The sequence below is a fragment of the Pocillopora verrucosa genome, chromosome 7 (genome assembly GCF_036669915.1).
Source record: "Pocillopora verrucosa isolate sample1 chromosome 7, ASM3666991v2, whole genome shotgun sequence".
Classification (NCBI taxonomy): Eukaryota; Metazoa; Cnidaria; class Anthozoa; order Scleractinia; family Pocilloporidae; genus Pocillopora; species Pocillopora verrucosa.
Window position 1 is genome coordinate 6,642,234 of NC_089318.1, and position 26,715 is coordinate 6,668,948.

Here is a 26,715-nt window from a genome sequence, read left to right on the forward strand (position 1 = left end):
TCCTTGTTTTTTTAGCCATAGGTGAAAATATGATTTATAGAAACAGCGATTTTGCCTTTCTTTCAACAAATGGTTTCGAAGTCTACTTTGTAACTTAAACTCAGGAGGAAAGGTTTCGAATCCTGTTTTCCTGTAATTTATCTTTACCAGTTCACAATGAGGATCACTTCGTTATCAATTTATTCTTTAATCCTGTCAACATTTCTTCACAATAACATCAAGAGGTTATACAGCGGTGACTGGTCCCTGTGAAGCTCGGGTTAACAATATATACCTGGAAAAATCAGTTGCAGATGTCGTAAAAGTTCTAAAAAGTCTACTTCTAAATGCTAACAAATAAAATACGCTGTTCTGAACGCTATTACTAGGCTAATACTGATTTGCTGAGGAAATTATTTACAAGGATATTCTGTAGAAAATTCAACGACCGCGAATTTATAACTTAAAAATAGCAACAACAACTGCAACAAAGTTAAAGCATGCAGTTCAGAGAGATGTAAACAATATCGTGGACGTTGGAAAAGGAACTGTTGGATGAAATGAAAAATCTAAATCCAGCTTTGAATTTTGCCTGGAGTTATTTTACAAAAGCTTCAGGCGGAATCCTACCACTATCCTGAAACGGAAAAGAAATAGTGTGTGGTGAAGAACATAAAATATACGAGGCTTCTGCACTATTTAAAATACAATAGAATTTCTATCGTAAAATAAGTTGTGGTTTGTCATCGTGGTAATTAAATAACACTTTTAAAAGTGGAGTACACTTGTTTGTCTCACGATGCGGTCACTTCGGATGTGGATCATAACGTTTCTTTTGCATATTGCTAGTCTTCTTCTGGCGATGAGGTCGACTATGTACGCGTCACCTATAAACTGTTGTGCTCAGCTGTGATTAGATGGAATTCCACGGCTGTGATTGGCGCATCTTCGCAATAACTTTCGGATCAGTTTTTGTTCCTTTTTTTTTTTTCCTTAATAAAAATTTTGCATTTTGCATTTTGCATTGCATTTTTTGCCTGGAGTTATTTTACAAAAGCTTCTAGCGGAATCCTCCCGCTCTCCTAAAACGGAAAAGAAGTAGTTTGTGGTGAAGAACATAAAATCTACGAGGCTTCTGCACTATTTAAAATACAAAAGAATTATATCGTAAAATAAGTTGTGGTTTGTCATCGTGGTGAATAACACTTTTAAAAGAGGAGTGCACTCGTATGTCTCACGATGTGGTCACTTCGGATGTGGATCATAACGTTTCTACTGCATACTGCTAGTCTTCTTCTGGCGATGAGGTCAACTGAGTTGCGTCACCTATAAACTATTGTGTTCAGCTGTGATTAGATGGAATTCCACGGCTGTGATTGGCTCATCTTCGCAATAATTTCTGATCAGTTTTTGCTCATTATTTTTTGGTCAAAATGTAACGATGATGCCCAACGAGTTAACTGCGGCTGGAGTATTTTGAGTGTAAAATTACAAAAAACTATATGAAGGAAATCAAAGGAGAAATGATTCTGTGCGAGGCTAAATTTAACAGAAATCGACTGTACCTTTAATGAAGAAAACGCCATTGCGGCTTTCTCGAAGTTCCAATTATTTTGAGACAGGCACCTACGAGGCAACAAAAACCATCAGCAAAAGGGTACTAGCATACATTCAGAGTAACAGGTTTTCCCTTATAGATGACAGACATTTGCTTGAAAACTAGTTAAGGACAACCCCCGCTAGCAAACAAGTTGTCCTATTAGATGGCTAGTGACACCTGTGGGCAAATCCTGTGTTCTGATTGGCTGTCTGAGCAGGTAAGATGGAATGACTTACCCGCTCGGGGTTGCCCGCTTAGATCCCGCGCAGAGAAAACATTGCGTGGTGCGGACTTACAAAGTTTGTCATTTTTGGACAAGGTCGGCGATGCAGTCGCAAAACGCGGCATAAGACCGTACATGTACGTCGATACGGTCCAGAGTAGATACACGTTTATTACTTCTAGGCTTACAATGTTATATCAGATTTAGCAATGGTCATTACCGAGGGTATACTAACAGCTTTGAGAAACAACGCTTTTTCTGATGCTACTCACTTGTACGACCACTCAACGTTCATTGTCGACCGCTCTGCAAACTGGAGAATCATCTGCTGCTGCTGCAAAACGAATTCCAGTTCACTGATTTTTAGAAAGTTGTCTATTTCGAATTAAGAAGACAGGAAGCAAACCGGCGTGTGAGAAATTTGGGAAGCTGTCCCGCGCGCAGTCTTGAGTGGATTTTAAGTTGCCAAAACGACTCTCCCATGAATAGCGCGACAAGAATTCAGCTAGTTGCGAATTGTATCAACGTGACCTCCTTGAGAACCTCGTTCGCCAAACAAAGTTGTATCCGATTCACATATGGGAAACATTAAAGAAGAAACTACAATTAAATTATACATTACTGGAGCGTGTAAAGCATCAGTAACTTATTAAAAAACGTCGAGTGATTACTAAAAATGGCAGACCAAGCAGCGATTCGTAGCTGCGATAACATGACACATAAATGAAAGTTTAAGTTAAAACATCAACATGAGACTGGAATTGGTTTTTTGCCACCAGTTAACCAGGGTATATCAGGATAAAGATTTGTAGATATGGCTTCTCGATATCTGCGACAAGAGTATACCATCTATCTTCGGGGAAAAAAAATCTTAACGAAGAGAAAGGAAACGGAGAGACAAGCCATGCCATATCCCTAAACGTCTCTTCCCACATCATCAAGAAAGCGGTTTTTTTTACCTGTGGAGTTGCTGATGAAAAAGCAGGAACAGCTGAAACGACTTGTAGCGTTTCAGTGCTGTTGGTGGCAATCGTACTTTCAACAGCCGCACCCTAAAGCGGTGAAAAGAAGAGTTAATTTATTACCTAAAGGCAAAGTAATCTTTGGTCGTTTAGCGATGAGTATGAGATGAAACGAACCAGAACGCTTGTCGTCCAAGCATGATTAAAATCTCAGACTTGCAGATTGATACGCGTTAAATTTTCTTAGTTTCTGTTTAACAGTTAAATGCATTTGCTTACCTGCACTTGAGAAGGCGAAGCGTGGCTAATATGCAGCTCATCATTAATTATACTCAGCCTAAAATATATAAACACTACTGATTAGAAACTTTTAGCTAATAAATAACTAAGTACTGAAAATTTACAGCAGTTTTAAGGGATTGCTTTTAACTGTAGAGGTAAAATTTCTTTTCGGTTCGGGTACTATCAGGAAGTTTCGTGTCCACTTTACATAGGTTCACAACCACAAATTAGAGAACAAAAGTATTTTCTACAGGCCTCTTTCTTCGTTGATTGCTGCTCTGTTACTGTGCTGTTTCGCAATAAATAATAATGAGTCCAGTTGAATACAATACAATTACCCCACCCTATAATAGACAATAGTACCATTTCATTAGACAGAGGAATATTGCATATTATTCTCGTACGTAACTCATGTTCCAAGCCCTGCTGTTTGTAAGATCAAGCTCTTCATTGACTTAGGACCATATTAAGTCAAAATATTCCACACCAAGCGAGCTTCTCACCTCTAACTCTATACAATACTATTGATACTCAGTTGCACTTTGAACATTACTTACGCGCTTCCACCAGCAGCAGGAACAGCGATAAATACTCTTGTAAAAGACCTCAATGTTTTAGAGTCTGTTGAAATATCAAAACATTCAGTTAAATTAAACTCAAGTCAAATCGACGGATGAAGACACTACCAGTAAGTTTATGGTGAACATTAGCGGAGTTTTTAGCTGTATGTATGCTTGACGGTTTAGAACGGATACCAAATACATGCCAAGAAAATGACTCCTATGTTCGTTTTGTTTTATGCTCGGCACAAAGAAACCTCTTCCCGAATAAATCTCATTTTACTGCTTTTTTCAATAACACAACAGCTCTAGGGCTGCGTTTTGAGCTGCCTTCAACCATTATCGTAAGGAATACCGAATACGAATATAAAACAAAATGAATCAAAAATGAACCCTTTTGGACTCCGCGAGGAGTTACAGTTATTTTCTAGAGGGGATCGCGACATGATTGACGGCAACGTGAAATGCAGTGTGCATACGTCTCACTGAAAAGCGCTCTAACGCGAGACATTGTATTTCTGTTTTGTTTTGGGGCATGTTGTTCGATGCTTTTGATGCAACGTAGCACATTGACTTTGCTAGTACATCACCAAATTAAAAAACAGTTAGGGTAGGTTGAGACTAAGTTTATCATTGAGATGAGGGCGAATGGGCGGGAAACGAATGGAGAGAGGGAACAGAATAAAAGCGACAAAAAGCGGTGGACTGAGACGGTGAACATATGTCTATTTTCCTTCTCACCATTCCCAGTTATTCTCCTTGTTCCCTACCGGAGCCTTGTCCAGGGATATAAAACTAAGATAGCTTACTTACTCTCTAAGAACAATCCTCTGACCGCAAAGGACAAGCAGGAAGGCTAGATGAAAAACATAGCATTTAATCAGGGTTATTGTTAAATCTGCAGGTCTCTAAAAGCGAAGTAAGGAGTCAATTAACAAGAATCAATGCCAGGATTCACTAAGGCAAAATACCCATGATGTTAGCTAAACGAGAACAACTCAGTACAGTAAATTACGCAAAAATACAAAACAATCATAGATAAGAATGGACTAAGCTACAGTAGATTGTTACAAACACTACTTCGGTGCAATAACTTACCAAGGCCAGACTAACATCGACAGTGAAACTTGACAAATCATGCTTTGTGCTGGGCAGCTCATTCAAAAATGCAACAACAGAGAGTTTTGAATGCTTCAAAAAACTGCTTCGACGCTCTGCAAACAAAGTCCATTGTTAAATGAACGTACAATTGTGTCTCACAAAACAGCGAGAGTATATCACGTCAGCTGCAGCCTGTACAAATCATATCCGTTTCCTCTCAGCCATATGGGAGCTTCGCAATGGCGTGTTGTTAGTTTGCTCTTTTTACCTCAGGTCCTCTCCTGGCGTGACTATCATTGGCTAGAAGGAAGCGGAAGTGACTGCTAGGCAGGTTAAGTTAGCAAATGGCTGTCCAAAACACCTCCCCTCTGGAACTTACCGTGTCATTCGCTCTGATGAAGGGCTAACGCTCGAAAAATCAGCTTCAAAAACTTTCTACGGTGGCCAATTAACATTATCAAACCATATGCTGTATTATCAACTCAGTTAATGAAACTAAATAATTCCATTGTACCCAAGGCCAGGATGAAATGTGATTTCCAAAAAGCTATCTTAGAGATTTTCAGCAGGGTGATCGAAAAACATAGCTTTCCTTCATGGAATGTTTTTCATGTAATTGTACAAACGTAACAACTTTTAGCAATTGTTAACATTACCTGGGTCAGCGACTCTTTTCAAGTTTCGGCTGTACTTCAAGTAATCACCAAGTGAAGGGGCCCTGGTCAAGAGATAAAACAAATTTGACATGCGCAAAAGACTCCAATTGATAACACAACTACAGATGATGATGATTCTTTTATTGAGTTTTAACATACAGCTGTAACTTGACCTATTCATTAAGGAAGATTTGAATACAGCTGTTGTTCACTAAACAAACACACTGACCTTTGACCACCGCGATCCTTCCCTAATGCTTCTGTATTGACACACATGGAAAATATTGCCTGCAAAAAACCAAATTGTCAGCACTCTTAATTTCAACGAAATCAGTGTCGTTGCAAGAAGATTACTAACCTTCTCTCAAGCATGGGGCACGAGAAATTCTTCACTCTCATCCGGGGCATTTGCACGATTTTGGTAGATTACGAGCAGTTCCTTTTTCTTGGCGAAATCGTGTCGCAAGTTAATAGCAATCAGCGAGAAATTTTTTTCCCAGCACGCCTCGCTTTCAGGGTTCACGAGGCAGTGGGATGATTATCTTTTTTCGCTGGGTAAGAGGAACTGCTTAAGAGGGACTGAGTAAAAGGTACTAGTTAAGAGAAACTGGGTAAGAGGGACAAGCAACATGTTCGCCTCTCTGAGCTACCCCTTTAGCTAAGACTGAAAGACATGTCAAGTCATAATCACTGGATATTTCTTACAATCCATTACCTGATCATGGTAAGCTTGAAGAAGGCCTTGTCTGTTGTCTGTGTCATAAATCTTAAAATATCTAAAAAGGAGAAATAAAGTTGTGCCCGGTAGATTGCGCCAGACTGGGGCACCACCTTGAACATCAAATACTCAAAACATCTCATGTTTTAACATCAGGATGATGAATGACAAATTAATACTCCCAGCCAAACTCAATTTTGAAAAAAGTAGAAAGTAAAATACTAGTTGGGGCTTAATTTTCTGCGATAATATTCCTTAAATGGCAGTTTACCTGTGAGTTTTAATTGATTCCCCAGTACTCACAATAGCCAGAATACATTAAACCAGTGAATACTCAAATCAAAGTTTTGATTGGGCTCTTGAAGAACTCAGAAACTTCAAATAATTATATAGAATGTCTTTCACTTAAAAACTCTGAACAGGCACCTGAAAGAAGTGGAATGCATATTCTCTGTTTTTCTATACTTTTGGTTAAGAAATAACCATTGAGGTGATTAGTCAAATCAAGGCCATCATTGGTACCAAAAGAGAATACAGCTACAATTTATGTTATGACGCATAATTTGGAATAATGTCTTTAACAGACAACACAGGTTGCTGTGAAATTGCATTTGTTGATGGCAGTGACAGAATCAACATGCGCAGCAGAAACTGATATTTGCAGCCAATGGTTAAAACTCTGGAAGGTATAGGTGCCTTGTAATTGTTGACCAGTTCATATACTGAACACTTGTGGATAGCATCTCTGTAATGTACCACAGTTATATGTTTTTGAAAGACACGGACACAAATAGAGGCAAACTGATTCATTGAGTCTGCTCTGTCCATGTCATGGGTTTAAACAGATCAGCTGGAGTTTAGTACAAATCTGCCTGTACCACCCCATCACATGCTTGGTCTGACCCAGCCAAAATGAATCTCTTTCAAGCAGAGCAAATACACTCTGAGCCTTAGCTGAGAAGGTACTCCAGTTTAAGAACACTCAACAGAAGATATGATGTGTTCAAAATGGTGAAGCAGTTCTTGTCAACAGGAGGAAAACCTTATTTAGAACTGCTGTGTGGTAGAGACTCAAGAGGAATAACTGACAACAACACTGCACAAGAAAGGGAAGAAGTGTCTAGGGAAATGCTGTCAAATACCATCACTGCCATCACCCATAAGCAAGATGCCAAATTCTGTGATAAAACAGATCTTAGGTAATTCCTCCATTGTTACAGAGAAAAAAAAAAGTATGTGAGGGTAATTGTTGCTGCCTTTCTCCTTTGTTACCTTTAGTTTGATAGCTTTGTTTACAGTGTAAAGTTTTACCTGGACTTTTAATGGTGAACTTGAACTTTTAATGGAGAAATGATGATTTTCAATTTTTGCCAGAGGTACATGAATCAAATTATATCACTTTTTTACATGCTTATTGGTCAAATCCAATTTTACTATCTCTTAGGGAATTCCTTTGAAAAGCTGAACTGAAAAACTATTGAATGAAGAAGATATTCATTCAAATGGCATACTTTGGAATAGCAGCTAGATTGAAATTTACACAACAATTTAGTGTTAAATAATTTTTTGGTTGTTGATCAGAAATATTGCATTGAAGAGCCTTTCTGCTGGATCATTCCACCACATTTTAAGCCCTGTGTGTGTGTGTGTGTCCATGTCCCTTACCATTTCACTGGGATATGTCAAAACCTCAAAACCCCAAAACACTTATATACAATACAAATGTTGCCTTAAATTTTCACTTTCAAGAACTTGCTTTTATGTCTCCAAAGGCTTCAGCTCTTTTTACTGTTGCAGTATGGTTGCCATGTTTAAGATAGAGACCACAATCTAAATTTTCTGGCTATACATAAAAAGATGAGCTACATACTGCTCTATGAATTTTAGCACCATTTCTTTAACTGCCAGATCACCAAAAAAACTTTCCTAAAAATCAAATGAATCAAACAATAAAATTGATAATTACTGGACAGGTCAGATTTATGAAATGAAAGGGTTAAAGATGGCAGCTAGAAAAACAATCACTCATTCACAATCACCACACACATATACATTTTGACAAATAAGACAAAGACAGAATCAGTGGGACCAAGCACCTACATGCACAGCCGTAGCTCAACAAGTTTACTTAAATCAGTTGTTAGTTTTACAACAACAAAAAAACACATGCGATGTATATAACAACAAAGTACCTTCGAAGCAGGGAGAGATTCTTCGGAAGGAAGGTCAAATCCTATTGGTGGAGGAAGTTCATGACCATCCTGATAATAACACCAAAGGGGATATTTTAGTGCAAGATTTTTTTCAACTCCATTCACACCCCCCCCCCCCCTCCCACTACAGTTGCGCAAGATACATTACCAGGTAGACAAAATCCCATAGTTACACAAGAAAAACCATGCTTACATTACCAAGAATGGCAAAGAAATTACATGTAAACAGAGGTAAATGAAAACCAAATTTTACCCGAGGAGTAAATAACTTTCGCAATGTCAAATAAAATTGTTGGGTTTATTCAGTGTATAGCTATTGTTTGGTATTTTGTAACAAGCAATCATTTGCTTAATCTTCTTAAATAGAAATTGAAGATAATTGGGATTTTTTTAAAAATATATATCAAAACAAAGTAAATTTCCACAGGCATTGCAATTAAATTTGGACAAAACTAAAAGATAGTAATCATTTGAACATACAGTGAGTAAAAAAAGAACATATCCCTTACCAGAGTGGTTATTTTAGGAAACCTGCTTCTGATAGCACTAAATACAACACAGCAAATGTACTGTTAGACTGATATTAACTGATAATAATCAATGAAAGCTGTTTATGGAATAATCCCATGAGAAGGAAAGGCTGGGCTTGCTTGCTGACCCTAGAGCTACATGTAGAGTGTTAGCAGAAGGATGGACTTTACACTTATTAAATAAAACTTTGTTGAGTTAAAAATTACAGTGATCTCAAATTTCATACAGTAAGCCCAGTTCCATGTGAATTGAACACTTAAAACAATTAAAATTAAGAGGTAGGAAATTTACTATGCATTGCTCCAAACACAAGGTTTGTCAAAGTGGCCATTTGGCAACAGAAAATCAAAAAATGGTTAACAAAAATATCATTCTAGTTGAAGCTGATGGACTAGCGAGACATACCTGATATATGAATTTTGTTTGTCTTGAAATATATCACAAAGAGGATTTCCATCAAGTGAAATGGTTTGAAGCTGACTCAAGGACTTTATCTTGTCCAGTTCTTCTACAGCTCTCAGCTAAAAGAATTTGAAAACTGTGAATAAATGTTAGTTATACAATGTAACATGTAGCACTTTCCACCTCTGAGTGCAATTGGACAAATTCATGTTAAATTTGTCAACTGGATTCAAAAAGCATGCACAAGGGGATAAGATTTGGTTTTAAATTATAGTGTAAATGTGTCCTAACTCTTTAATGCAATGCTAAAATATAAAATTGATATTTAAACAGCTTCTAAACCATTAACACACAGAAAAATGAGAGAAGGTTGTTAAGATATTTTCTGCAAATGGCTTTTGCACAATCACAGAAACAAGGTATTTTTGGATAATTTTTTTTTTGATGTAACTTATACATTTTTCTCGGTTTTAAATTTCTCAAGCCAGTTAGATTCAGAATTCCTTTTGTTTCAAATTACAATAAACATGAAAAAAGGCAAAGGATATTAAAAATAAAATTGGTTTGAAAAATTTTCAAACAAAGAATAAATTAAGCCAGAGTTTCTGTGACTTTCCGCACAGTTCTTTTGCTGAACCAGGGATAAAAAGAGAAAGCACATTATCTACATGTATTCAAGATCACACAAACATAATAACTGAAGAGGTAATGGTTACAAACTCCTTAAGAATAATGCTACTGACTTGATTATTGGAGATCTTGATGTGCTTTAAGTTTGATGTTTCCTTCCCAAGGTCCTTAAAGCCATCCAAGCTCTTCAGTCGATTGTTACTTAAGTCAAGTGACTGAACCTACATTGAACGAATGACATGGGAAATATTTACAGAGGTAAACAAATGGTGACAGTGATGTAACTTTATTTACTTCATTACTTTGCTGATTAAATGCACGATCTCCAAACTCTTCTGTTGACATACATCTATGATGATTGTGGATTGCTCACTTAGCATAACCACAAGTGAATACAAAGGAAATTGAATCACACCCTATTTCTTCTGTCTCTAAACCAAGGCTCAACTGACCCCAAAGAACCAATCTGCTTTCTAAGCAAGCAGTTTCACAAGACAGACATTTCACATGCCATATTAGTGTAGAACCCAAGTTTTGCTTATCTCACCTAGTGAATTTTTCACTCTCCTCAACTTTCCAGAACCTGTCCTTCAATCTAGTTCATTTTGTATCTAATAAACTGATAAATTTTGAATAATCACCTCAGGGCAGTTCTCTCCAATAATTTTCACAATTCCTGATGCCAGCCAATATCTTGCCAGTATTCCTTGTATATTATTTAATTTCAGCACTGTTAGAAGTAAAATAAACATAACTGCCATGATTATACATAATTATATGAGACTGCTGTTTTACATTTCTTACACATCCTTTGTAGGAGAATTTACAAAAATTGAACAAGGCAGTCATCATACATTACTAACCACGAATAAAGCTTTTTTTGCCAAGCACTACAAAAGCTAAAGAAGGTTTGAAAAAATGCTGAATGACAAAAAAATGCTGAACAACATAGTGGGTAAACAAGCTAATAAAGATTTGTGTGTGCAAAGTTATCCTAATGCTATGCATTGTAACACAATAGCTATACAGTGCAGGTAACCAAATGATTTTGTAAGAAATTTGGAATAAATAAGCATGAAGAAACTTTTTAAAATGGAAAAAATTCACTCCACAATCTTGTCCATGTACAATCGTGAAATTTCTGTTTTAGGTTTGTGTCAAATCCATCAGTGCTTGTGTAATTCAAATTAAAAACTGCAAATAATATGCATTAAACCTAAACTTTCTGCACACTCAGTACAACTGAACTTCCTCTAATGCATTTATTTTTCACTATGAAAGGATTTGGCAGGGGAAATAACAGGGTATTTCAAAACACACTCACATGTGACATTTCAAAATACATGTAGCTACAAGTAACAACTTAGAACAAATAAGGTGAGGCTAGGACTTTAGCTGTATTTAAAAAAAAAAAACCCTAACTTTTGATGCAACATTCCATTCTCCTAATGTTTTACAAAGAATTACAAGATGTTTGGAAGGAGAATCAGAAAAAGTCGGATGTCATTTACAGTATTTTTCCATGCAACTCTTTAGATAAGACATAACTGGCATACAGTCACAGAAGTACAAGTGTAACGTACCTTCATCATGAAACAAATCAGAGAGGTCAAGTGCTTTTGTTGTAATATCATAACGTTTACTGAGACAATCCTACATTTTATGAAACAGTGAAAGAGAAGACAATTCAGCTATTAGATCCTTAATAATTGAACTTAGGAATGAATTTGCTACTGACTACGGTTGCTAATCAGTCTCTTAAGATTAATTCCATTGTCCCATTTTAAATAACATTTGGGGCACCTGACAGTGTATCAACTGTAAATGTTCTTGGTCACCAGATTATTGAAACATTCAATTGCAAATAATGTTGACCCATAAAATTTATGAACCATGAACAAGGGATTTTTAGTTAGTGTTTATAATACTATCTTATATTTCCATAGTTTACTTTTCTCATTTTTGTGGGCAAATTTTTCATCAGGATTATTCTTCGCTTACAGGAAATCTTTGACAGCTTACATCTTATTTTGGTTAACTAACAACTATGCCAATAAAGCCATTGGGAATTCCATTGTGCAACACCTACACGTACAGTCACTGTGTAACTTCCAAACATGATAGACAAGAAAGAGTTCAATTTGAAGTGTTACTCATGAAAGAATTGTCAATTTAAACAATGCCAGAGAACACAATAATGAACATAATGCCAACAACAAGAATAATGATGATGATGAATACAAACTATAGTTATGCATAAATTACTTGCCTTCAATACTTGTTTTGTGCCATCGTCTAATGAATCACTTCCTCTGCTGCTACCATCATGAACTTCACGAACAGGAAAATTACTGGTTTGGTTTTGGGGTGGAGCACTAGGACGCACACTTACTATCAGCTACATGTGATAAACAGACAACAGAAAATGGTTTGAGTGTAGAAGTATCATTTGGTGGATGGTTCTCATATGATGCTATTAGCTGGGTAACAGTGGTCTGATGGTAATGGTAATATGACTAAGTGGAGTCCAATTATTCAGTCTGTAATCATACGAGTGATAACAAAATTAGACACCCATGCAGTGGGGGTCTGATCTGTTTATCATAATTACCAATTAATTATAAAAATTATAATTTCTGCAAAAAGAAGAATAGCCAGATCATGAAAGAAAGGGAAAATTTGCATTAAAAGACTAACAAAGGTGACATAAATTATTTAGTGGTTGTGATTGGTTGATTTAAACTACAACTTTGAATGTGATTGGCTTATTGAACTATTTGATAACAAACTCTCCAATAACAACTTAGCAAGTAAATTAGTGGAAAAGAGGAGTTTTTTAAACCAATCACAAATGAGGAAATTGTAATTTTTATGATTAAGGAATGTCATTATAGACAATGTACAGTCAGACACTTGATAACATGAAACTGACTGCTAGTAAATATATGTACATGTATACACTGGTTGCAGAATATTCTACCAACTCAAGGAGGGAAATATTGCTAAAAAACACCACATCAGTGACCAGACATAACTAGTTCTTTAATGGGGTAATTTAGTGCTATCAACTGAGTTGAAAATATAAATTGGCCACTGTGAAGAGTTTAAAGGCTGATGTTTCCAGTGTTAGCCCTTTGTCAGGGCAAAAGGTTATACTCTCCCACTGAAGCAGCACCAGTTTCTTAAGAAACTTACACCCTAAGTTCATCAATGATCAGTGTTTAAAGAGATGCGTGTTAAGAGATGCTTTGATGTTAACCTTTTCACTTTAACCCTTTAACCCCTAAGTATGACTCACATCTGCTTTCTCCCTATAATGTCACCCCTGAGTCACACATTGAGGTCACGAGAATAAAGGAAATGATCACCAACTAAAGAAGCTTTCGATTGTTAAACAAATTCTCCTTGTCAGCAACTTAGGAAATGTATAGAGAACAGTATGGAGAATATGCATACTGACGTTAGGGTGTAAAGGGTTAAAGGTCTACAAACTGTATTAATTCTCTGAATTTCTTTAGGTAATTTTAGCTCCAAGAATTATTTTGGTGTTAAATGAACCAATATTCCCTGTGTGACAGTTTTCTTTCTTTTCGTTATCTTTCTGCATAAAAATGTATCAGTACTGTTACATATGAAAGAAATCATTTTTTGACAACTTCCTGAAGTTAAAGGGGTAACTATGAGTTATAGAAGTGAAGACCCAATTTTTGAGTCTCATGTTTTATGAAAATATTTACATATGTGCAAGAGGTCTGTGTGACTAAAGAGAAGCTGCACATCAAATGCTTTGTTCTTCTCTATCATTTTGCATGCAAGAATTGTAATCCTCGCTTCTCAATCCTTGATCATGCTGAGGATCAAAGATCGAGTTTTGAGTCAAGATCGTCAACTTACTCTTGAGCAGTACTGTACATAACACACAGTAGCTTTAATTACCTTTGTTCCATCCTTGACAGTTATTTTATGACTAACTCTTTTCAATGCTTCTGCAACTTTACTTCCCTCAACAAAGAAGGCTGAAGACTCTCCCTTGAAGGAATGGAACTATAAAAACAATGTTTTTCCATAAGCTATTGAAAACAATCTCAATTACTGGCAGGTCTCACCAGCAAAAAAGAAGAAATGCAATCAGAGTACGGCTACCTGAGTCACAATAAAATTACAGCCAGAGGAAAATATTATTATTCACCTGCCATTTTTTACCTGAAACATCCTACACATACACCTGTATGTATCTTTTGAAAAGTTTAGTTGTTTGAGAAACATTTTGCCCCACCTAGTGTTCTCCCTTATTTTAAGCATGACAGGTAAAATAGATTTTCAAACCAGTAAAGCAATCCTTTTACCTGTTGAATTTTCAAGAATTCCAAGCAATTTTAAACAGTAATAAGAGGTACTACAGGCAGTAAATGTAACTGGTTACTGCCCGAAAAGGAGAACACTGCCTACCAAAACTGCAATGAAACAGGAAGTGATTTTGTGTCCCTTTGGCTCCTCAGAGTTAAATAATACTTTGTCTCATGCCCTTGGGGATCATCAATCATACAGCTAGCAAAGCCCTATTCACTTGACAATGAGGAGGTATTCACTGACAGTCACTTACACTAACTGGTTGGAAGGCCTCTTCACATGTATTCTGCAGTCTCTTGATAAGCCAATCTTTGTCGTGTTTTTTCCCCTGTGGTATCTATAGACAAGTTACATTGAATAGAATACAAAAGAAAATTATATAAAGGAAGAAATATAACAATAAAAAAATTATACACCTTGACAGAAATTTCAACGCTCTCACAATCAATCACAATGTCTTACATATTATATGAGTAGCTTAGAGCAGCAGCAATGAAATATCCTTACCATACCACTTGCAAAAACAATAACAGAGATGTTTGTTTTTCTCCATTGCTATAAATATTCCAATTTTCATGCACACTAGTAATTTTCGAACACTTAAACAGAGTAGCAAAAGGTTCAACATGCTGGGGAGATTGCATCAAGGATTATATCATTTACATGTATCTCATCAAATGTATAACAAAATTCCCAAACTTGAATCGCTATCACCAGCCTGATTTGGGCACTAATTGGACAGTGTAAGCAACATGCTTGTAATTGGACAGTGTAATAGGACAGCTAAAGGGACAGTCAACACGTCATGCTTGTATGAGTGGACAGAATGCATCAAGCGCATGTGCTGTTGTCTTGCATTTTGCCAACTTAGCTGTTGTTCCTTTTTTTATAAAAACATAAAACTGATGTCTTGTTTCTTTCTCAAATTTTGTCATAGTTTTGATTGATTAGTAACAGGACTTCAAGAACAAAATAATAAATATAAGTAGTTGTAACTGTACGCAGATTATTTCGATACCTACCACAACTTTATACCAATCAGACTTATTTCCTTGACTTCCTGTGGCTCCATCAGGGACTCTCCCTAGTCTAGACTTTATATCACCTCTACTACTTCCTCTGTCACCACGACGAGATGGAGGTCTTCTGGAATAAGGGTTGCTACATTAAAAAAAAAAAAAAAAAAACATTCATATCAATAAAAGTGATGCAATGTAAATTTATGAAAATGGAGAAAATACAGTATACATTTACACTCAACTCTTTCCCTGCCCACACCTTGCTTTTACAGTCACCCCACCATTGTGGGCAAGAGCCAGCTCCACTGGCTAAACACACAAACTCCCATTATTACAGACACTCACTATTGTGGAAATATGAACACTTTCATGCCCCCCAGTGCGATATTTCACTTGTTTTTTTCTCTCGCTATAGCGGACACTTAAATACTTCGTCCTAAATCCTGACTCACATGATATAAAGCAACACTAAGATAAAAGAAAACAAAGAAACCATTCTTCAATTTAAGGCAAAAATGAGAATTTCCTGCTTATGGCCACAATAGAAACTTAATGTTTGAGTAGTTACATATTACTTCATAAGTTTAAAAGCGAAACAATTTTTTTTCTCTCCTACCCTGCTATTATGGACTCTCACTATTATAGTAAATTTTGAAAAGGTGACTTTATGGCTTTAGACCCTTGGCAGGGCCACTTGCTGCACCAGAAATCCATAACATTTAATATCTGTCAGCTCCCATTTAATCAAGCAAATATGGTAACTGTCATCCTTGTATTAATATATAAAAGCAGACTTTACCCTAAATAGAAGTTTATTTTGATATTTAACTGGTTTAAAAGGAGGAAATAAAATACTATTCTGACTTACTATCTTGAATGAGATCTTTGGCTTCCTTCATCCATGTCTATGTCATCATCATCATCACCAGCTAAGTGCGACCTAGGATGAGGATCGCTTCTATGGTGGCTACTACTACGACCTCTTCCTCTCCCTCTGCCCCTGCTTCTGCCTCTTGGTTGTCCTCGAAAAGAACGCCCCCTGTCTGGCTTATCAAATTCTCAAAAAAAAAAAGAGTGACCACACACTGTAGGTCTTTATTTTTCTTTTTTTAAAATATTTTTTCTTTTCTCTTTTTTTTTTAGAAAAAAGTTACATAACCATTGAAAAGCAGCAATCATGTTATGTTTATCGACGAAAAAAAATTAAAATCACGGTCATTGTCATTTTGAGATGTCCCTAAAATGTTAATCAGAGTTAAGTTTTTTTAAAATAACACGAGAAGATCGGATTCTCATCCTAAAATGCTTATAAAGCTATGTGACAAATAAGAAGTCAGTCTCAGGCACAGCAGATCTAGTGTCATCTCTCTTAGCGACAACATAAGGCAACAGGAACGGTGAAATGCAATGAGCAACTAAAACTTATAACATACTACATTTACATACTGAATAACTTATGCTATCAATCATTAGCCTAAGAATCCTGCTAAGAATAATCTGATACCCAATACCTTCTGAGTTCTTTATCATTTCCTAGTTAGAGTACTCATAATCTGATTCACGTCTGACAATTTCATAAATTTGTTTACAAACACATATTTTACATCTTATATTCAAAAGGTTAATTCAGATTTGTGTCTAACATTTGCAAATGGAAACATTACCATGCTATAAATCCAAGGTTTAATTTTTGGGAAGATGGAGACACTCAAACCACTCTGTTCCCACAGTGTCACCGTTTTTTTAACAAATACATTTAATTCGCAGAATCTGCACGTTTGAAATGTTCGCTTTGTCGCACATAATCTTCCCACAGGTTAATGCTTGAGTTCAGCAGCATCAAAGCAAGTAACCAGTTAAACTATAACTTAGATATAGTGTATTCAAAAAAGGAATAAAGGGCTTTTCCTTCCGGCAACTTGAATTCGATGTGCTCTGCTGACCTGTTTATTGTGCTGTTCACATAAAAGAACATTGCGAGGTCTTAAGGGTTATTGCTGTTCAAGTAAAACTCAGATTATCACAAAGTAGACGCAAATTAAAATGGTTCTTCAGTTGTTGAAAATCGACTTTACCATCGATTGACTACCAATAGCCATAGTTGGTTTTCAAAATTAGACTTGTATCTATAAAAATCTATGCAGTCGGGTACCTTTAAAACTCCTGGATCCATCTTGACGCAAAGAAATACTTAATGCTGCGTCTTCTACAGCCTTATTAAACAGACTCTTCGCCATTTTCCTTGCCGCTCTTCAACATTTATCTTCCATATCACCCTTCTCTGCCGTAGAAATAGTAACCTAGCCTTCTTTTCAAACCGCGCAGAAGCTTGCGGCATTCCTAGAAAAAAGGGGTTCCTGTCTTATCGATATTTGAGAAAGGGAGCCGGGAATGGGTAGTTTCTTAAAATAGTGGTGTCTGCAGTCGAATTGTTTTTTATGGTAGAGACCCAATGACATACATACTGGCAGTTTGTAATCTCTCCATACTGGAGCGTACTTTTCCTTCGCAAGACAGTTATGCCTTACAGCTGGGGCACAAATGAACCACCTTCGACAAATTAGTCGTCTGATCTTGCTTGAATTTTAACAAAGTGACATTGATTATCTTCTATGTTGCGAGAAATTGAAAAAAATAAAATACACTTATAGTAGACGCTAAGCTAGCCAAAACTACAGTTAGTGCGATTATTTTGTAGATTCAAACATCTGTATGCCTGTGAATCAACAAAGGAAAGTATTCAAATGGTCAGCCAAACATTTATAAATTTGAGAGGATTCAGTTTTTAAAACTTTAAGTTTGAAATTAATTTAAAACTTTAAGACCAGAAACCGTAGCGACAGATGATATCGAGATCGTTGACCTCATTATTAGGGGAGCTAGCAATAAGAGTAACTTCCCAGCGAGGCGCGACATTTAAAATAGACTTTAACTGGGTCATGGCGATAGGTTCTCTTAATTTGTATTCTCTTGCTTTGGGATAAAAGACTGATTGAGTTGTAGTTTTACTGTTAACTTTGGTAGAGTAGACAAAAATATGCTCAGTAGACGGAAAGAAACAAAGCAAATAAAACACTCTAAGAACGAAGAAAATTTTCAAGTTTTTTCTCATAGAGGGTACACATGACACTTCAATGACCTAATGGCAACAAAGTTATTGTCTCTGAAATTGTTCTTTGACCTTGCACAATTATTAGCGGCCATGTGTCCAATCAGACTCTGAAGTCCCCTTTCCTGTTTTAGTCCGTGGCGCGTGTCGAAGAAAAACAAATCATATGTTGTCGTCGCCCTTCACTGTTACTCTAGCGACTGGCTGGGAAAGGGTCTAGACTACAAGCAATCCCTCCTTTTCGACGAAATAAAAAAAAAAATAGACAGTCAAAGCCTGCATGTGGCTACCGGTATAGCACAATTAAAAGGGGCTAGTTCGAAAGCCTCATGGCTCCCCAATCCTCTAAGCTCCATCAACAGTTACCTATGACAGGGCTCCTGCCTATGCCTCCTTTAATTTCGCCTGCATGTACATTAAAAATTGTAATTATAAATAGTTTCACCAGGAAACGAGCTATTTCAGCCGAGAAAATCCGAGGAAATGGAATGATATATCTGAACTTTTTACAGCTCAGATCTTTGCTGTTTCCTTACTCGGAACTGGTTGGATCAAATGACCACCACAAACCGTATAATATTAAGCCAAGCTTTAATAATTATTCGATCTAAAAGAAATACATTTATAATTCGCAATTAGAACAAACGCAAATCAAGTCTTTATCTTGTAACTAAATTAAAAAACTTCAATATAAACTTACTTTTGTGGGGGGTCGTTACAACAGCCTCACTTTACGGGTTAGCAGATTCTCCAGGTAAGCGGATTTAGAGACAGAAAAACGATAACAAAATAACTTCTTTCTCACTTCGATTCTGCTGAAAAACTGACTTAAAACATAATAATCTAACGCTTTTAAATCAATCTATTGAATTAATGTCAATCACGATTCTTGTCATCGAATAAATCTGTCAACACGAGGCAACGCCTATTTATTAAACGAAACATTTGCTATATCCCCGGTCATACAATTTCAATGCTATTTTTTTCCAATACTAGTGGCTGTATAGCTTTTAAATTTTCAGTATTCCCTTTCCTGTTTTGAGGATCATCGTTCCTTCTTATAAATTGTTTTAATTCGCTCACCTTTGTGCATTCGAAAGAACAATTAAGCGTGCGTTACATTTGCGTCTTGCGTGACAGACAAGACGACACCTTATGACAACTTATGTTAATTCCTCGTGATCACGAGCTGGCAGTCGAGGTCGTATCACTGTTAACGAGTCTTTTTTCTCATTCTTCATAGGAAACTATTCATAGCCTATACGTTAGAAAAGAGGATCAGAACAAGGATGTCGGTATTGAGAAGCAAGTATCCAGACCTGCAGATTCCTGATAATATATCATGGCCGGACTTCGTTCTCTCAAAGTTTGGCAATTACGGAGACAGGACAGCAATTGTAAGATTCTTCCTTTGATGAATAATTACATTTCTAAGTTTTCGATTTTCGTGATTTCATATTCCAAAAGTAGATTTTCGCTCGCAAGTCAGTAAAAATCCGGTGAACAAGTACGTTGCAGAGTACAGCGCGCTTGTGATGAAGTATTGCGACATAACATCCTCACTGACCATGGGAAGAGGATGATTAGGATTTCGCTACAAATATTTGTCGATTTTACTATACGGTATACTTGCACAGATCCCAGTCTGGAGTCATTCGTTATCTTGAACGTAGACTTACATGTTTGATATACAGGCTCAAGGATCCTTTTTCCTACGTAGTCTTAATTTTTCAACAGTAACATCAACTAACGTTTCTGCCATATTTATTTTGGGTGCATGTCTTGTTTTGTTGTTTCCACAGCTCCACAGCAATGATGCTGGGGTACCAGGCCTCCTATTTGGAGCCTTGTAATTCTTTTTTTGGGTTTTCTTTTAATTTTTTTTTTATTCAATCCAACCGACCGACTCAATATCACCAAACGCATTTGACACTAAACGGAAAAAAGGGGGGATGACCTCACGGTCAAAGATTTTCTTTGTTGCTAGCTAAGTAAGTATTCTGTTGTTTCCCTCAAATGATAATTTTCCTTAAGTAGGTCCAATTCCTATCGAATCCACTATTTTTGAAAGTTTTAGAGACTTTTAGACAGACTGAGGTATGAGTTCTAGGCAGCAAAAGGGTTATCCTCCCCCCCCCCCCCCCGCCTCCGCTCACCCTCCTCTCCTCTCTCTACTCAAATTTGGACAACCCATGTAGACTAGGGTGTAGGTCATAGTTTGTCTCGTTTTCAGGTAACAGAGAAGCGCTGGGGACAAGGGTGTGGCAACGTCACCCACCATGAGTCAAAGCTCTTTTTTTTTCTTTTCTTTTCTTTGATAATAACCCGCTAAACTCTTTCCCTTCTTCTGATAAGGTTTTTGTTTCTCCTCTTTCAGGTTGACGGAGAGTCCGGAAGATCGCTCTCGTACAATGAAATCAAAGACTTGACTCATCGATTTAGTTCTGCTTTGGCCAGAAGAGGATTTCAGAAAGGCGATGTGATGGCCATTTATCTTCCAAATGTGATTGAATATCCAATCATTTTCCATGGCGTGGCGCGGCTCGGTGGTGTCAACACTACCATCAATCCACAGTACTCTCCCCAGGACCTCGCTCGTCAGCTGACCAGCTCCAGGGCAAAATACCTCATCACCATGCCTTCTCTTGCAGAGGGGGCTTTCAGAGCCGGCGTATTGAAAGAACTCCGCTCTGTTATAGTTATTGGCAAGGCGCAAGGTTGTGAATCGATTGCGTCTCTTCTATTAGACGATGGGACAGCTTTCCCTAGCAACGTGAAAATCAACCCAAAAGAGGATCCAGTTTCTTTGCCTTTTTCAAGCGGCACGACTGGTATTTCTAAGGGTGTGGTCATCACGCATTACAACAAGGTAGCGCAATTATGTTTGCTGACTAGAGATGGTCCTTCGCCGGTAATAAGGACATGGTTAAATGTGCTGCCTTTTTTTCACACGTACGGCCTTACTATTGTCATGGGTCTGGCCCTCTATTCTGGTGACAAGGTGGTCATCCTTACAAGATTTGACCCAGAAATATTTCTTCGCACCATTCAAGACTACAAGGTTCGTATCTGACTCACTCTACTTAATAACACTTGAGTTCATCTTATTGAGTTTTTTATTTATTTATTTATTTTATAATCAGTAGTTAGTGCTGTAGGTTAGACATTGCGTAGAGTACCACTCAAAAGTGTGGTTCGTTAGTCAATGATGGTTAGCAAAGTGGTTGTTGACATCACCTTTCATTGTCGCTTGCTTGTGTTCAGTCAATCCTGTTGTGAGGTTTCTGCCGGTCTCCCCGATGTAGGAGGCGTGGCAGTCGGAGCAAGTGATCTTATAAGCCGCTCCATGTCTGTTCCACGGTTCGTCCTTGTATTCGATATTTGTCTGTAACTCTCAATATTACCCAGTTATACTCTACCACTGACGCTGCACCACAGTTTCTTTAGAAACATACCCCCTTTATTCAAATGAAGTTTTGGTTTCCTTTCCGCGGTTGAATTTTAAACGCTCGTGTCAACGTCCCTTTATGTAGGCACTTGCGAAAGTTTTACATTTCCTAAAGTGCTGACGAGGAGAGTTTGCGTAACAATCAAGAATTTCTTTAGTTGACGATTATTTCCAATATTCTTGTGACCTTAATGTTTGATATTATAAGGAGAAATTATAGGCTAGTCACTCTTAGGGGTTAAATGGTATATTTTGAATTTTTCTTTTTTTTAGGTGGCAATTGCTCCTCTTGTTCCTCCGTTGGTGCTATTTTTATCCAAACATCCCATGGTAGACAAATATGACTTATCAAGTCTGAAGGTCATATCTTCTGGGGCTGCGCCTCTAGGTGGAGACCTGGAAATGAATGCTACCAAGAGGATACCAAGTGCGCCATTAGTTCGTCAAGGTCAGCACTTCTTTGTTTTAATTTTCCTCACTTTGATCGAGCTTTGAAGCGACGAGAGTGCCTGTATTTCACGTTTTACGTGATTGTAAAAAATTGCGTAATTATAGACCCGCGAAAAAGAATTATCGCGCAATTTAAACACGCGAAATTGCATCCCTTATAGAAAATTCAAATCAAAGAAAAAAAGTGATTTGATCCATTCTTCAAAGTCAATTCCTTTCGAATAAAGAAATGAAGGATTAGAAGGCATTATTTACCTTTTCATTCCGCTTTGCGAAGAAAACTCTGAGGAAATCAACGCGATTGTTACCTTAAAGCCTTTACGCAGTGAATGAAACCATGTCGTGTCACTGGAGGACATGACATCGTGTCATAAGGAATTATGGGTTGTAGTTGTTTGTCCGATGTCCGGCTAGCAGGCTCAACTTCAAAAGTTCTTCCTTTTCAGTCCATCTTCTGTGGAGTTTTGTCAGTCGAGAATCCGTCGTATTCCTCACTAAATAACAACTGAAAAAAAGTGATCGACGCGTAATAACAACAACACACACAGGATACGTAGGGACAAATACACAAATTTTTTAGTGACCTTACTGATAAGTTCTCTCTTGTATCTTCCTTCGTGAAATGACGTCAATTTACAAAGATTTCGCATATGGAGTAGAGAATCTAGCTATTCTCTTCATCATTTGAATCGCTAGATTCGTGCAGTCGTCAAAAGGTAACACATTTTGCAAAATGACATGAAGTTTAGACCACTTGAATTGCGAAATTTAATGCCCTTTTTCATATTTGTTTATTGAAAGTCACGCGAAATACCGTCACGCCAAAATCGCGAAATTAAATATAATAAGGTAGCCTTTCCTTGGCTACCTGAGTCTCCCTAAATCCTCGGTTCCAGTTTTCAAACGATTTACCGCGTTCAAATCAACAAACCCCTAGATAATTACTGTTCATCATATGGAGATCAGTGTCTTGTAAATTATTGTAATTGTGAGATTTGCCTCGTCCCATTTTCTCATCGCTCTCTTTGGTAGGTTATGGAATGACTGAACTGACTTGTTCATCTCATGGCTTTGGGTCCAGAGAAAAACATAAGGTTGGCTCCATAGGGCGTCTGTTTCCTAATCTGGAATGTAAGGTGTGTGCCGATTGGCCTAGAATAACTTGAATAACATGATTAGATGTTTTTAATAACTTTTGGCTAATTAACAACTATTTACCGAAGCGGGGTGGTAAGTGGTGGACATTTATCGAGCCACGAAGCGGCGAGGTAAATATCCACCGCTAGTCACCAACACTGAAGTGAATAGTTGTCTTAGTATATACTAAAACAGTGAGATAATATGGTACCAAAAGTTGATTTTAGCTCATCTATTCTTACGACGATTACAATATCATCGGGTGCAAATCCCGTGCACGTTTCTCACACCTGAGTAGCAAAGGAGTTTTGGAGTTTGAGTAGCCAATCACAGAGCGTCCTCAACGCTATCCACTTTTTTATTTGATCATAGTATTTAGTATGGTTTTAATTCCTTAGGTTATTGATCCTGGAAGTGGCAAGATTCTAGGACCAAACCAGGACGGAGAGATATGTATCAAAGGACCAATTGTTATGAAAGGTATCGAAGCTATTTACACCTAGACTTTTCCATTGAGAAAATTATTTTGGTAGAAACCTCGACAACCTTTTGTTAAATTAAAACTGAGAATACCTGGCTTACGCCTTATCAGTTCCCTCTGCATCTGAAAACCAGACGTTTACGCTTGCAGAAGTTTCTGGGTAAATAACCCTTTAGTTCCCAGAAGTGATTAACGTTTAATTTCTCCCTGAAATATCCACACATTATTCAGCAAACTGGTAATGAGCATTCTCAAACTTATCAGGTTGAAGTTGTTCTTTTGATCTAACACCAAAGTCTCATAACCAATTTACAAGGAAATTTGTAGCAGCTAGAGGAGGGGACTGTGCGGCAACTACAACTACCCCACTAGTAAAGCCAGAAGCACTGGCAGAAGCGTGCAAAACCTTTTTTTTTTTTTTTTCGTTATGTTAGCATTTCTGAAGGTAAATGGACCATGATAACTTAGATCTTTTCACCCGCAAGGAACTGCGATAGACTCAGACTTAGCCTAAGTCTGTGGATGGGACTGTGTGCGAGGCTTCTTTCCACAAGTTAAACAGAAAACTTTTTTTCTTGCGCAAAGCGGCCATTGCTTTTGCCAATAGAAATGAGTGAGGCAGAGGTTTCAAAAAGCTTTTTCCATGAGCGGCTGCCGATGGTGTTAAGAGGCAGATGTGCCCGGAAAAGGGGCTGTAAGGCAAAATCCAAATACGAGATCCTGCTCGAGGTGATGGTCGATTAGTCCTTTACACCCTAACATTAGTATGTGTACTCTCCTTAGTGATCGTTTCCTATATTCTCGTGAGCTTAACCTGTGATTTTGGGGAGATATTTTAAGGAGAAATTAGATACTCGTCACTCTTAGGGATCAAAGGGTTAAACGACGGATAACCGCAGATAACACAACAAATACTTTCTTATTAATCCAGATGTAAGCACGTCATGAGACAAAAACCGACTAACCATAATTCGTAGCGAACCTTAGCCCGGGAACAAATAAGCAACACGAAATGTCTCTTAAAGGAAAACGCTACACACGCCTGCCAAACAAACGTCGACAGGCGGAGATCTTATAGGCGGCTTAAGACCACCGGCAACCGGCTTTAATCGAGACCGATGATGATGTATTTAAAATCTCTTTAGGTTATTTGAACAACCCAGAGGCTACCGCGAGGACAATTGACGCGGATGGCTGGCTTCACACCGGAGACATTGGACATTACGATGAAGATGACTATTTCTTTATTGTTGATAGACTCAAGGAACTTATTAAGTACAAAGGATTCCAGGTAATCTGTGCAACCGTTCTTCCGTGCAGAATTCTTAAACGTATCTGAGTTAATAGCTGATGATCGATAACTGAAATCGAATGAATATTCTCTCACTGGCCTTTGCAAACTATCTCCGCCCCCGGATGCTAGTATTTCCTTTTGGTCTTCTGTACTTCTTTGTCAGCGGTGTTGTCGATAAAGATACCATATCGCAACACAGCGGTCAAACGTTGGGCATGCGCGAAGGGATCTATTCTGGTCTTCCGCGCCTAATTTCAAATGAAAACGTGAGAAACAACTACCGAAGCTGTCTCGCAAAGTCAGCGAAATAGGATTTAAACGCTCATAGAAATCTGCAAGAGGAAAAAAAACTAGGGCAATGGAAAACTAGAGACTTATTGAACACAAAGCCTTTTAAAATACGGGTATCCTGTTGATTTACCCCTCTTTTTTGGGTCGCTTTACCAAAGGTTATATCCTGTGACTTACTGGCCCATGTGGTAGTTTAGAACTCTTGATATTGTAAGACAACTTGGTTCTGCCAGCCTGACTCGTCAATACAACATTTGCACAAGCGCAGACGTTTGACCGCTGTGTTTTATGTGGCTAACAGTGAGCCTTGCAATTTGTCTTTTAGGTTCCTCCGGCGGAGCTTGAAGCATTATTACTTTCCCACCCAAACGTGAGCGATGTGGCAGTCATCGGCATTCCCGATCTTGTGTCGGGTGAGCTTCCGAAAGCATTCGTGGTTCGCCGTGGAGACATAACGTCGGAAGAACTGAAGCAGTTTGTGGCCAGTAGAGTTCCGCCAGAGAAGAAACTCCGGGGTGGGGTGGAGTTTGTAGAAAAAATACCAAAGTCAGCCAGTGGAAAAATACTTCGACGTCTGCTCAGAAAGCAAGAGCAACAGAAGAGTCGTCTTTGATTTCCCGAGTTGAGCGCACTTTTATCAGTAAAACTTATTGATGTGGTGGGCTCCGAGAGAAGCCTAGAGGAAGCGAGTCTGATTGACTACCCCGAGTGGGATCACTCGCCTTGTTCCGCTCAATGAAATTTTTAGTTGTGATCTATACCATATGATAAATGTTATACATGGTTTATTATTATTTACATCTACTTAGTCTAGGTTAATTAAAATGTAATTATTTGACCAATCTGTAACCATCTCGACCGATGGAGCTCAGTTAATTACACGTACGTCCTTAGTCCCATTGCTATACTAAAAAGGGCTGTGGTACCTCTTATCCATTCCATTTTTCTTGAAAATACTGAAAGAAAAATATTTGTATGATTATCCGTTTTCCCAGAGGCGGTTCTCGATATGGGAACAGCAATTCAGCCAGAGAGCCGTATTGGCCCGGCGGAAAAGGAAGCTTGAGCATAGTAGAGGTATCGTCAGTTATTCTTAAAACATTCCATTGCAAATAAAGTAATTATACCTTCATACATGTAAATCAGGTGCTGTTGGTAACCCATTTCTTGCTGTTGTTGTATTTAGAAAAACCGCCGAAGAATCTGTGGTGCTGCGTCGGTAGGAGAGTATAACAGGGTAATTTAGTATTATTAACTGAGTTGATAACGTAAATTAGCC

The 26,715-nt window shown here is 37.7% G+C and overlaps 2 protein-coding genes across 3 annotated transcripts; one reads left to right on the forward strand and one right to left on the reverse strand.

The window, feature by feature from the left end:
* Positions 1-167: 167 nt before the first annotated feature.
* Positions 168-17,513, reverse strand: LOC131781869 (nuclear RNA export factor 1). 2 transcript variants are annotated; one of them, XM_059098581.2, is made up of 24 exons: positions 17,379-17,513; positions 16,095-16,284; positions 15,230-15,368; positions 14,461-14,544; positions 13,794-13,901; positions 12,127-12,255; positions 11,441-11,510; positions 10,499-10,587; positions 9,971-10,078; positions 9,231-9,346; positions 8,804-8,840; positions 8,274-8,342; positions 7,952-8,007; positions 6,079-6,139; positions 5,593-5,651; positions 5,364-5,425; positions 4,705-4,820; positions 4,420-4,462; positions 3,604-3,667; positions 3,044-3,101; positions 2,762-2,854; positions 2,075-2,136; positions 1,545-1,605; positions 168-616 (listed from the first exon to the last, which is right to left on the reverse strand). In XM_059098581.2, the coding sequence occupies exons 1-24, from the start codon at positions 17,461-17,463 to the stop codon at positions 578-580; spliced, it is 1,998 nt and encodes a 665-aa protein (XP_058954564.2). In that variant the 5' UTR covers positions 17,464-17,513; the 3' UTR covers positions 168-577. The 2 variants fall into 2 exon arrangements, with proteins under 2 accessions (XP_058954564.2, XP_058954563.2); XM_059098580.2 differs by having other exon boundaries at positions 168-1,605.
* A 1,988-nt stretch (positions 17,514-19,501) lies between these two features.
* LOC131781878 (uncharacterized) lies at positions 19,502-26,568 on the forward strand. Its single transcript, XM_059098593.2, has 7 exons — positions 19,502-19,732; positions 20,713-21,396; positions 22,057-22,231; positions 23,266-23,369; positions 23,769-23,850; positions 24,997-25,142; positions 25,762-26,568. The coding sequence occupies exons 1-7, from the start codon at positions 19,625-19,627 to the stop codon at positions 26,047-26,049; spliced, it is 1,587 nt and encodes a 528-aa protein (XP_058954576.2). The 5' UTR covers positions 19,502-19,624; the 3' UTR covers positions 26,050-26,568.
* The last annotated feature ends 147 nt before the right edge of the window (positions 26,569-26,715 follow it).